The sequence below is a fragment of the Nerophis lumbriciformis genome, linkage group LG14 (genome assembly GCF_033978685.3).
Source record: "Nerophis lumbriciformis linkage group LG14, RoL_Nlum_v2.1, whole genome shotgun sequence".
In the NCBI taxonomy this organism is placed as follows: Eukaryota; Metazoa; Chordata; class Actinopteri; order Syngnathiformes; family Syngnathidae; genus Nerophis; species Nerophis lumbriciformis.
Window position 1 is genome coordinate 46,711,324 of NC_084561.2, and position 14,314 is coordinate 46,725,637.

At 35.5% G+C, this 14,314-nt stretch overlaps 1 protein-coding gene across 14 annotated transcripts in view; it reads right to left on the reverse strand.

Moving 5' to 3' along the window:
• Nucleotides 1-14,314, reverse strand: part of adgrl2a (adhesion G protein-coupled receptor L2a) — a 218,437-nt gene that overhangs the window by 61,832 nt on the left and 142,291 nt on the right. For 10 of the 14 annotated variants that reach the window (XM_061975454.2, XM_061975453.2, XM_061975452.2 and 7 more), the window contains 4 exons: nt 11,529-11,849; nt 11,277-11,380; nt 4,919-5,104; nt 2,864-2,902 (listed from right to left, as the gene is read on the reverse strand). In XM_061975454.2, coding sequence (XP_061831438.2) covers nt 2,864-2,902; nt 4,919-5,104; nt 11,277-11,380; nt 11,529-11,849 — 650 coding nt within the window. The remainder of the gene's footprint in view (nt 1-2,863; nt 2,903-4,918; nt 5,105-11,276; nt 11,381-11,528; nt 11,850-14,314) is intronic. The other 4 variants (XM_061975464.2, XM_061975455.2, XM_072914716.1 and 1 more) reach the window with 1 other exon arrangement.

Genomic DNA, 14,314 nt, shown 5'->3' on the forward strand with positions numbered 1-14,314 from the left:
ACAACAATAGTAGGCAGGTTTTTGTACAATATTGAATCATTTGAAAAATAAGTAAATAACTTATTTATTATTAACCGTCTAGAATGGACTAATGCTGTCTTTAAGTTAAAGTGGAGTGGTAAATGTTTTTTGGTGACACCTAGTGGCTACAATAATTCATGAAATTAAAGTCATTGTGCAGTAAGTAGAAGGATGCGGACACGTTTGTTACTGAATACATTCTAATACGCTTCTGCTTCAGAGACTTTGTAAGTATAAGTAATATGTAACTATATGTATTACCTTTCATTGTTTAATGATTATTACCTATGTCTAGCTTGTGTGCTTAGCTGTTGTGTAGCTGCTGGATCCTAGTAGCCTATAGCCTAGCATGTTTACTGGATGTCCAGCTTTGCACAAGTAAACTTGTATCGCACATGATATCACACACAAGTAAACACGCCGCAGGCCTGCTTGTATCGCACATGATATCACACACATGCAAACACTCTGCAGGTCCGCTTGTATCGCACATGATATCACACACAAGCAAACACTCTGCAGGGATTTTTGTATTGCACATGATATCACACACAAGTAAACACGCTGCAGGATATCACACACAAGTAAACGCGCTGCAGGACCGCTTGTATCGCACATGATATCACACACAAGTAAACGCGCCGCAGGGCCGCTTGTATCTCCACATGATATCACACACAAGTAAACATGCCGCTTGTATCGCACATGATATCACACACAAGTAAACACTTTGCAAGACCGCTTGTATTGCACATATCACACACAAGCAAACACGCCGCTTGTATCGAACATGATTTCACACACAAATAAACACGCCGCTTGTATCGCACATGATATCACACACAAGTAAACACGCTGCTTGCATCACATGACATCTGATACTTCTGATATCAGACTGATATCAGGATAGCCCTGCATAGGAAGAAGACAAGTAGTCGAGTTGGAGTCCCAGCAGATGTTAGGACGCGACTAAAACAACCAACATGAGCAGAGTATAAAAGTGAAGATTGTAAGACTCCAGATGTGCGATGGTGACATTAAAAGAGGTTTATGACACAGTTCCAGGTGTTGATTATTCCTCCCAGCTGACTGAGGCTGGAAGGAATAAAGTACAAAATAAAAATAACGCATGAGGAAATAAAAACTTGAAAAAAAAAAAGAAAAAAAAAAGAAGCTTCATGCTGCTGAATTATTCTCCTTTTCTCCCGTTTGCACTCAAGACTTCTTTTACTCGCCTTTTCTCCCGTTCTCTCGTTCAGCCCGAGGACACGCCCACCCTGGCACGGTAGACACGCCCACCACGCGTAAGTTACACACGCCCACCATGTGTAAGTTAGACACGCCCACCACTTGTAAATTAGTCATGCCCATTCGCTGAAGGTTAGACACGCCCACCACGTGTATATTAGACACGCCCACCCTGCATCAATTCAGTTGATGACACATTACTAATGATGCGACACCTTTTTGTGTGTGAAAATGATGTCAAATGAATTGTTATTAACATTAATGAATGTCACTGAAATCCATGAAAAATATAAAACTTTAAATGTAAAGCTTGTAATAATTCAGGTGATGTTGTGTGTGTGTGCACGCTACAACAGCTTCTTCTTCCTGGTTAGGTGGGAAATGTTATTAACTTGTTATAAACACCCTGATGTTACTTGTGACGTCAGAATAAGTGTGCATGTGTGTGTGTTTGTGTGTGCAAGGATCTATCAAGTCACTTGGTATCAAATATGTTTGTGAAGTAGACTCATAGTTGATCACGGTGCACATGAGATGGTTGTGGTCAAACACAATAAATATAGTTACAATTAAATTATTAAACTATTTATATTACATTAAATAATAACATTTAATAAATTAAAACAATTAAAAATACAATGAAATAAAATCAAATATGATAAATATAGTTACAATTAAATTACATTAAATTAAATAATTAAAATAATAACATTTAATAAATTAAAACAATTAAAAATACAATGAAATAAAATCAAATATGATAAATATAGTTACAATTAAATTACATTAAATTAAATAATTAAAAATACATTAAATACAATCAAACATGATAAATATAGGTACAATTAAATCCATTCATTTTCTACCGCTTAGTACAATTAAATCATTAAACTAAATTAACGTACATTAAATAAAATAAAATAAATTAAAAAAATTAAAATTAAATAATATAAAATCAAACACAATACAAATAGTTAAAATTGAATTATTGAACTAAATTAAATTACATTAAATTAAATACATTAAATAAAATAATTTAAAACAATTACAAATGTAATTAAATAAAATCAAACACGATAAATATAGTTAAAATCAAATTATTAAATTACATTAAATTAAATACAATTAAATAAATGTATCAATTTAAAATCAAATAAAATCAAATCAAACACAATAAATATCGTTAAAATCAAATTATTAAACTAAATTAAATCACATTAAATAAAATAATAAAATTAAAATAATAACACTAAATGCATTAAAAAGAAATGCAATTATTATAAATAATACGAACTAAAGTTACAATAGTTAATACAGAGTAGCATTATGTTACTTCTGTCCTCATCGCAATGGAAGTTTGCAGGCGTCTCAATGGAAGTATTTCGTTTTTGGACAGTTTTCTGGACGCTTCTTTTATGGATTTATTGAGTGCGGTATATACCAAATTCCAGTGCACCAATGTTTCCCGCGTAGGAACAGACGACCTCGAGTGGGCGAGAGAGAAGTGAGAAGGCTTTGAGTGCAGCACAGGTGAGAATAGGACACAGGTAGCACAGAGGGGGGGCAGCAGGCAAGGTCGGGGGGGCACCTGTACCTTGGTGTACGCCCTGCACGTCCGCTCTCGCTTTTGAAGCTTTTTGTTACAATTCCACCAGAAAAAGAAGAGATCAGAAACAAGATGATTTGATGTCTGACACACAAACAGTTGTGGTGATCGCTCAGTAGAAATCCAGTTTGTCAGAAGTAAATCCACATGAGGCAGGAAGACTCCAGGAAAACTACTCAAGTGGAACCTCCATCGTTTCATTCATGGCCACAAAACAAAATATGATTCAAAAGTTACAAGCTCAACAAAAACTTCAACACTCTCAATAATTTCATGTTTCTGCCCTCGCTACTCGCTTCCAGCGTGTGCAGCTAGGCAGATAGTTAACACATTGAAGAAACAGAAGCTCCAGAAGTTTTTGATGTTCCTCCTTTTGAATTGTTTCCTTTCCTTAGTTTTATTTCTTCACACTTCTTTCTTCACTTAAAACTGAAAACACTTAAAATAAACATGGCAAAAGTATAATGTTGATTGTGTACTTTACATAAATCAAATAGAAGGTTTATTGTTAAAATGTTCACAAAATAAACTACAAAAGTTTACACATGTAGAAATTAAACAACATCAAACATTGCACACAATGTTTGTGACTCATCACAATTAAACCTAAGATGTAGTGTTATCGCCCTCTACTGGTCAAATTTAGCATGTATTAAACAAGCTTTAATCGCCAGAGTACTTTTGTGTGTTCATGTGTCAATAAATGTTTATTTGTTTAATAATAAAATGTAACATTTAAGAGCTAATATTAATAATTGTGCTGTCAGTTGTTGTATTTTATTTTCTTACACCTCGGAGTATCACTTGCAAGTAGGTTTTTACTTCACTTTGTCCGAGATCTGTTAGCCAGGAAGTAGTCTTTGCCATTAAATCCGACGTTGCGCCCTACAAAGTGTTTATACTTCCACTTACACAAACGTCAGCGATCCCCAAAGGAAATAGTTAGAAAAAACAGTGGCTGAGTTACAAGAGGAAAGGATCACTAAAACACAGAAAAACATGGAGAAATATGAATAAACGTTCAAAACAATACCGAGTATCCACAAATAACAACAGCAGTAGAATGGGACGACTAAAGAATCAAATAAATCATACAAGGTTCACATCGTTCCATATTTGGTAACGTATCATAACTACAAAAAGATAGAGGAAAAAATAAGAAAATAAAGTCAATATAAATTAAAGACTAAAATTAATGAAATGTGCGGTGTTGTATTATTAAAATATGTATTATTGTAATAGTACAATGTATTATTACTTATCAACTGTTTGGATTTCATTAACACATTTAGAGGTGTTGAAAACGCCATGTAAAATTGCTAATGCTAATCAATAGCATGCATATGACAGAATGAATGTGGATTAGCATTGAGCTAGCACATTGTGAAAAGTACTTAAGAGTACTTATTAGGCGTGTTTGCTTTGTGCGCACGTCAAATGACAACAACACTTTGAGTCAGTATGCTACAAACACGCTTGTTTACCCGCCAAGTGTTTGAGTCAGGTGCAAGAAAGGTATCCAAATAAGATACCTTTTGAATTCCGGTGCATCGGTACTTGGTAGTAGCGACTGAATTCAGCCAGTACCTATCAAAGTACTGCAATATGCAACAATATGATGAATACCACAAACATTTATAAAGTTGTCAAGCTGTTTTTGTCCTGGCTACAAATAATATATTATTTTATTATTACTACGAGCAACATCTCTTTATATTTTTACTGTTGTGTGTTTTATTTCCACAGCATCCTGCAGACTAACAGTAGTGATAGTGTTTACTCACCTGGCTCCTCTGTAATCAGCCAGGCAGTCAACTGTGTGTGTGTGTGCGTGTGTGTGTGTGTGTGTGTGTGTGTGTGTGTGTGTGTGTGTGTGTGTGTGTGTGTGTGTGTCTTTAAGGAGTGTTTTATCTCAAACTACACCATCTTTCTATTTTTTACTGGTGTTTTTTTTTTTTATATAGTTAAAAAAAAAACTTGAGTTCAACTTTGGAGGTTCCACTTGCAGCTGGTTTGAGGTTTGAGGTTTGAGGCGGTGGCTACCTTGTTGAAGCTCCGGCCAGCAGAGTCCTTCTCGCTGGGGCGGAGCTCCTGCAGCTGAGCGTCCAGGATGTCCACCAGCTGCTCCATGAGGCGCACCGACGAGCTGACGTCTCCGGCGTAGATCGGACCCTTGGTGTGCTTCGCCAACTCGTTCGCCAAGTTTGCCGCGTTCTCGCCGCTGCGGATCTGCGAGCGCCAAACCAATCGTGTTTACCAAAGTGCAATAAATCATAATAATAAATAGTAAATAACATCTTCATGTCACACCGGAGTTTCTTAACCACAGAAAGGTGAGCGCCCCCTAGAGGCCCGCCATAAATATATAATATTACGTACATGTATTTTTATGCAGCACATTTGAATAATTGAATACAAAAATACAATTAAATACATTAAAACAATTACAAATAAATTTGAATGAAATCAAACACAATATATATAGTTAAAATTAAATTAATCAACTAAATTAAATTACATTAAATGAAATGAAATAAATAAATAAATACAATAAAATAATACAGTTTGGCACTAGAGTGGTGAGACTGTAATTTCATTTCCACTTTAATTTTATTGACAGTTTAGTTAAGAAAACATTTGTTTTTTAAATTAAATTATTTATTGTTTATTTTATTTTATTTTAGCACAACATAATAATACATACATTTATTTTTATGCAGCATATTTAAATAATAAAAAAAAAAAATACAATTAAAAAATTAAAACAATTACAAATAAAATCAAACACAATAAATATAGTTAAATAAAATAAATAAATAAAATAAAATTATACTTATTAATAATGCAAATAATTTCATTTCCACTTTAATTTTATTGACAGTTTATTAAGAAAACATTTGTTTTTAAATTAAATTATTCATTGTTTATTTTATTTTATTTTAGCACAACATAATAATACGTACATTTACTTTTATGCAGCATATTTAAATAAAAATAAAAAAATACAATTAAAAAATTAAAACAATTACAAATAATATCAAATAAAATCAAACACAATAAATATAGTTAAATTAAATAAAAAAGTAAAATAAAAGTATACTTATTAATAATGCAAATAATTTCAATTCAAATTTAATTTTATTGACAGTTTAGTTAAGAAAACATTTGTTTTTAAATTAAATTATTATTGATTAATTTTGTTGATTATAGCGCAACATAATTGTACGTAAATGTATTTTTACGCAGCATATTTGGTTAGTATTGAGTTTTCTTATCAGCCTGACCTAATCCTGAGGTTTAAGTGTTCAATAAATAATAACATTTGTGCTTTCATATCGTTGGATATCATTATTGAAAATGATGAAAATAGTAAGATGTGTTAATATTTGAGAGGGGCCCTAGGGTAAAAAGGTTACAAACCGCTGGATTACAGCAAGAATAGTGAAAGTCATTTAATTCTGCTTTGTATCAATTATTTGAATAATACCACACAAAAACTACTATTGGCTCATTTTCTGAATTTGTAAACAACACCAAAAAAGGATTTTGTGATGTTAGTTCATCAAACATGTCGGACTCGGAAAAGATGCACTACTCAACAGTTAGCGTGTTAGCTCGCTAGCTAACGAGAAAGAGACAAAGTTGTGTGAAAAAAATCACATTAATTATCCTTTGTTTATGTACTTGTCAGCATTTTTAATAAACATTCATCCTGACAAAATGTCTTCTTTTTGTTTTGTTTTATCGCTGCGGTCATTAATGTCTTTTGTTTTCATGCAAATCACGACTTAGTTTGTATCAAGACTTACGGCACAGATCAATATTTCTGTATCAAGTGATCATTTGTATTGCTAGTCAGCACTTGACAAACAATTTCATACGCTCAATTTAAAAGGCGACGGCTAAATTGGAGCCGCTGATTATGTGAAGGTTTTATGATCCAGGAGTCGACTAATTGTTACCATATTGATTGATTATTGATAGTCGCTGACCAGTCCATTATTCAACTATGTGCAGCCCTAATCAAAACATTTAACGTGACACAAATATTAGTGAACAATTCCGGACTAACAGTCTCCACTTTTGTCCTACGCTCTGAACCCTGCGGCTTATACGACGGTGTGGCTATTTTATGGATTTTTCCTCGCTGAAGTTCATAATGCAAACAGTTTTACCAAACACACGCATAAACACTTGAATGCTGTGTTATTGTTTGTGCTACGGCGCCATCTTTCAGATGACTTCGCTCACTGCGGGTGAATGGGATTTTGTTTTACTCTTTAAAGCTTTGACGCGGAAGTAGAAGTGTCGTTCCGTCTTCTAGCCGTCCATAGCGTTTTCTTCTCGTGCGGATTCTTCATTCATCACTCCAAGCAACGTTTGTAAGTTTTATAATATAGCTTAAACAATTCTAGACTGAACTTTCAACGGGAAGTAAAAGTGTGGTTCTGTCTTCTAACCGTCCATAGCGTTTCTACTCGTATAGATTCTTCATTCGTCACTCCAAGCAACGTTTGTAAGTTTTACAATATAACTAAAACTATTCTTACTTACTAAAGTGTCCCATGTAGGAGTGTTTTCATGCATATTTGTACATGCTGTCATAATGTAATCAAGCTAGCGCCGTTAGCATTAGTTAATATGCTAACACGTTTACAAGTGTCTGTGTTAGTATTATTAACTTACATTCGTTTTGTATTGTTTCACTTTCACAAATTCCTCAGTAAATTCAGCAAAAGGTCAGCGTGGAGTTATTGAGTCTGTTTAGCTGATTGGAGCGCTAGCTTGCGCAGCTAGTGGGTCCATGACCATGACTGACGTTTTGTTTGACCAGTCGTTTTACTGCCTTGTTACACACACCGTTTGGAAACAGTTAATGTATGTAAATAAACTTTTACAGAATATTTCTGTGTAAATAAGTCATTTCACAACATATATATCTGCCACTTATAGTCCGGTGTGACTAACACATGGACAAATGTTGTTTTCTTTCAAGATCTAGTGGGTGCGTCTTATATGCGGGTGTGTTCTATAGTCTAGACCAGTGGTTCTTAACCTGGGTTCGTTCGAACCCGAGGGGTTGGGTGAGTTGGCCTCAAGGGTTCGGCGGTGGTCAAAACTTAGACTTAGACAAACTTTAATGGTCCACAAGAGAAATTGTTCAACACAGTAGCTCAGTTACAATGATGGAAAGTGTAAGGATGGAAATGACAATGCAGGTATAAATAGACTAATATAGTGATAAAAAAATCCAACATATATACAAATATATACATAATATGTGTACAGAATAATATATAGACTTAGACTTAGACTTAGACTTCCTTTTTATTGTCATTCAAATTTGAACTTTACAGCACAGATAAGAACAACATTTTGTTACATAAGCTCATGGTAGTGCAGGGTAAAAAAGCAATAAGGTGCATATATGAATATATATATATATATACAGGTAAAAGCCAGTAAATTAGAATATTTTGAAAAACTTGATTTATTTCAGTAATTGCATTCAAAAGGTGTAACTTGTACATTATATTTATTCATTGCACACAGACTGATGCATTCAAATGTTTATTTCATTTAATTTTGATGATTTGAAGTGGCAACAAATGAAAATCCAAAATTCCGTGTGTCACAAAATTAGAATATTACTTAAGGCTAATACAAAAAAGGGATTTTTAGAAATGTTGGCCAACTGAAAAGTATGAAAATGAAAAATATGAGCATGTACAATAGTCAATACTTGGTTGGAGCTCCTTTTGCCTCAATTACTGCGTTAATGCGGCGTGGCATGGAGTCCATGAGTTTCTGGCACTGCTCAGGTGTTATGAGAGCCCAGGTTGCTCTGATAGTGGCCTTCAACTCTTCTGCGTTTTTGGCTCTGGCATTCTGCATCTTCCTTTTCACAATACCCCACAGATTTTCTATGGAGCTAAGGTCAGGGGAGTTGGCGGGCCAATTTAGAACAGAAATACCATGGTCCGTAAACCAGGCACGGGTAGATTTTGCGCTGTGTGCAGGCGCCAAGTCCTGTTGGAACTTGAAATCTCCATCTCCATAGAGCAGGTCAGCAGCAGGAAGCATGAAGTGCTCTAAAACTTGCTGGTAGACGGCTGCGTTGACCCTGGATCTCAGGAAACAGAGTGGACTGACACCAGCAGATGACATGGCACCCCAAACCATCACCCAACCATGCAAATGTTGCATTTCCTTTGGAAATCGAGGTCCCAGAGTCTGGAGGAAGACAGGAGAGGCACAGGATCCACGTTGCCTGAAGTCTAGTGTAAAGTTTCCACCATCAGTGATGGTTTGGGGTGCCATGTCATCTGCTGGTGTCGGTCCACTCTGTTTCCTGAGATCCAGGGTCAACGCAGCCGTCTACCAGCAAGTTTTAGAGCACTTCATGCTTCCTGCTGCTGACCTGCTCTATGGAGATGGAGATTTCAAGTTCCAACAGGACTTGGCGCCTGCACACAGCGCAAAATCTACCCGTGCCTGGTTTACGGACCATGGTATTTCTGTTCTAAATTGGCCCGCCAACTCCCCTGACCTTAGCCCCATAGAAAATCTGTGGGGTATTGTGAAAAGGAAGATGCAGAATGCCAGACCCAAAAACGCAGAAGAGTTGAAGGCCACTATCAGAGCAACCTGGGCTCTCATAACACCTGAGCAGTGCCAGAAACTCATCGACTCCATGCCACGCCGCATTAACGCAGTAATTGAGGCAAAAGGAGCTCCAACCAAGTATTGAGTATTGTACATGCTCATATTTTTCATTTTCATACTTTTCAGTGGAATAAGCGGTAGAAAATGGATGGACAGTTGGCCAACATTTCTAAAAATCCCTTTTTTGTATTAGCCTTAAGTAATATTCTAATTTTGTGACACACGGAATTTTGGATTTTCATTTGTTGCCACTTCAAATCATCAAAATTAAATGAAATAAACATTTGAATGCATCAGTCTGTGTGCAATGAATAAATATAATGTACAAGTTACACCTTTTGAATGCAATTACTGAAATAAATCAAGTTTTTCAAAATATTCTAATTTACTGGCTTTTACCTGTATATAGCATATATAAATATATATAGATAAATAAAAAGATTACTGTACAGATAAATATATTGCACTTTTTCACATGCGTCCACGTTTATGGATGTATGTTATATTGTCTTTTTTATTCCAGCGAGTTAATCCATTTTGGGGGGAGTTGAGGGGATCATTTAATTTAATTATGATGCGTTCAAGAGTCTTACGGCCTGAGGGAAGAAGCTGTTACAGAACATATATCAGATATATTCTATTATGTCTATAACATATATACAATATATACCAATGAGCATGTAGAATATTACAGTATATGTGACAGCAGCAGCATCAAATAGAGAGTAGATCCAGCAGGAAGTAGAAAATAGACATTATAAAGAAAGAGAAGTAGCTAACATGTCAGGTGTCATCTATTGCTGCATGGCCAGTGATTATACATCTGGATGGAGTGTGGAACACACCCGACTCATCCTGGAAATACAAACTTCTCCCTATCGGTGTATTACGGATATGACAACAGCAGAAGTCAGACTGATTTGCAGGTGTTTAATTTGTTGTGAGTTTATGTTGCTTTTGTTGTTTGAACAAGGTGATGTTCATGCACGCTTCATTTTGTGCACCAGTAATAAAACATGGTAACACTTTAGTATGGGGAACATATTCACCATTAATTACTTGCTTATTAACATGCATATTAGTAACATATTGCCTCTTAACTAGTCATTATTAAGTACTTATTAATGCCTTATTTGGCATGGCCTTATTATAACCCTCTAACCCTAACCCTAACCAAATAACTCTAAATGAAGTCTTTGTTACTTAGAATATGTTCCCCCTACTTAAGTGTTACCAAAAACATGTAATTTTGTCTTGAATTTGAAAAAAAACTACATTTTATTTTTCACTAGAGAAGGGTTGGGTGAATGCACATATGAAACTGGTGTTCGGTACCTCCAACAAGGTTAAGAACCACTGGTGTAGACTATGGTACATGTCTATCCTGCTAAATATTGATATGGTTTTATTGCTCAGCCTTATTTGGTCATTACAATGACTTCTAGTGGGTCCATGACCATGACTTCTGTTTTGTTTGAGCGGCCGTTTTACTGCCCTATTACAGACACCGTTTGGGAACAATGAAGGTATGTAAATAAATATTTCTGTGTAAATAAGTCATTTCACAACATATATACATGCGACAGTGCGGCTCATATATGGAAAAAGTGGGTGTGGCTTATATACCAGTGCGCTCTATAGTCTGAGGAATATGTGCTCCAAACATTGAAGGTGACACAAATACCCTGGCGGTGGCGGGTGTGAAGAAAAACATCAATAAGGGTTGGGCGCTCACCTTCTGGGCCACCTGGTTGACCCAGTGGGAGGTACAGTTGCTGAGATCGGGGCCCTTGGGGTGCCAGGTCCCGGTGGAGAGGACACACAAATAAGATGCTGTGCCTGCCAGGGAAACAAGAAGACAAAGTTTGTGTGCCAATGAAGCCAGGAGCCAATGAGAGCGCTCGTTGCTGCCAGGTGACTTTGTTGACATCCAAGTCCTGAGACCGTGTCCTCTCACGAGACCATGGAGGGTCTAAAGAAGGCTTACCTCGCGTGCCTTTGGGACAGGGCCGCTCCACCAGCAGGCCCCTCTGGGTCTGGGGCCACATGATGTCCCTCCTCTGGCACGCCTCACAGAAGCGCTGGGGCAGAGGGAAGGACTCCGCAGGCGGCGAGGTGGTCTGCGCCATGGCGGGAGGCGGCCTGGCCCCGCCCCTGCCGCTCTCCTTGGGCCCCGCCGTGCTGGTAGTTGTGTTGGCCACGCCCCTGTGCACGCTGCCCAATGTTGTTGTTGTTGTTGTTGTGGTGGCAGCGGTGCTTGTGCTTCTCACAGGCTGAGCAGACACGGTGACTTGAGACAGCAGCACAGCTGCCAGGGAGAGAAAATACACAATACTTATATTTATCACACTTCATTTATACACAACATCTTTGTATAACACAACAACATGTTTGTATTACCGTATTTTTTCGGACTATAAGTCGCTACGGTACACAACGTGTTTGTATTACACAACATGTTTGTATTACACAACGTGTTTGTGTTACACAACATGTTTGTATTACACAACATTTTGTATTACACAACATGTTTGTTTTACACAACAACATGTTTGTATTACACAATAACATGTTTGTATTACACAACAACATGTTTGTATTACACAACGTTGTATTACACAGCAACATTTTTGTATTACACAACATGTTTGTATAACACAACATGTTTGTTTTACACAACATCATGTTTGTATTACACAACATGTTTGTATTACACAACAACATGTTTGTATTACCGTATTTTTTCGGACTATAAGTCGCTACGGTACACAACGTGTTTGTATTACACAATGTGTTTGTGTTACACAACATGTTTGTATTACACAACATTTTTGTATTACACAACATGTTTGTTTTACACAACAACATGTTTGTATTACACAATAACATGTTTGTATTACACAACAACATGTTTGTATTACACAACATGTTTGTACTACACAGCAACATTTTTGTATTACACAACATGTTTGTATTACACAACAACATGTTTGTATTACACAACATCATGTTTGTATTACACAACATGTTTGTATTACACAACAACATGTTTGTGTTACACAACAACATTTTTGTATTACACAACAAGTTTGTATTACACAACATGTTTGTATTACACAACAAGTTTGTATTACACAAAATTTTTGTATTACACAACATGTTTATATTAAACAACATGTTTGTGATATACAACAACATGTTTGTATTACACAACATGTTTGTTTTACACAACAACATGTTTGTATTACACAACAACGTGTTTGTATTACACAACAACATGTTTGTATTACACAACATGTTTGTTTTACACAACAACATGTTTGTATTACACAACATGTTTGTATTACACAACATGTTTGTATTACATGGCAACATGTTTGTATTGCACAACCACATGTTTGTATTACGCAACAACCTGTTTGTATTACACAACATGTTTGTTTTACACAACACCATGTTTGTATTACACAACGTGTTTGTATTACACAACAACATGTTTTTATTACACAACACGTTTGTATTACACAACATGTTTGTATTACACAACATGTTTGTATTACACAACAAGTTTGTATTACACAAAATGTTTGTATTACACAACATGTTTATATTAAACAACATGTTTGTGATATACAAGAACATGTTTGTATTACACAACATGTTTGTATTACACAACAACATGTTTGTATTACACAACAACATGTTTGTATTACACAACCACATGTTTGTATTACACAACAACCTGTTTGTATTACACAACATGTTTGTTTTACACAACAACATGTTTGTATTACACAACAACATGTTTGTATTACACAACAAGTTTGTATTACACAACATGTTTGTATTACACAACAAGTTTGTACTACAGAAATGTTTGTATTACACAACAACATGTTTGTATTACACAACATGTTTATATTAAACAACATGTTTGTGATATACAAGAACATGTTTGTATTACACAACATGTTTGTAGTACACCACATGTTTGTATTACACAACAACATGTTTGTATTACCCAGCATGTTTGTATTACACTACCACATGTTTGTATTACATATCATATTTTTATAACACAATAACATGTTTGTACTACACACATTTCTATTAAACAACATGTTTGTATTGCACAACAACATGTTTGTAAAATGTTTGTATTGCACAACAACAAACATGTATAACACAACAACAAGCCTGTATTACTTAATAACACCAGTGTAAGTATTTAGTACACAACAAGCCTGTCGTACAAAACAACAGACCTGTAGTACACAACAAATAGCTGAAGTACACAACAATAAAAGTGTAGTACACAACAACAACCGTGTAGTACACAACAACAAGCGTGTAGTCCACACCAAATATTTAGTACACAGCAACAAGTCTGTAGTACACAACAACTAGCGTGTAGGACACAACAAGTTTGTATTACACAATAACAAGCGTGTATTAGACAACGATAAGAGTGTATTACACAATAATTACACAACAAGTGTGCATTACACAACAACAAGTGGCTATTACACAAAAACAAACATGTATTGCACAACTACAAGCGAGTATTATACAACAGCAAGCATGTATTATACAACAACATGAACATTTACTATTTTTATCACGTGTACTACACAACAACAACAAGCATGTAGTACACAATAACCAACACACAACAAGTGTGTATTACACAACAACAAGCATGTATTGAACAACAAGTTTGTATTACACAACAACAAGTGTGCATTACACAACAACAAGTGTGTATTACACAAC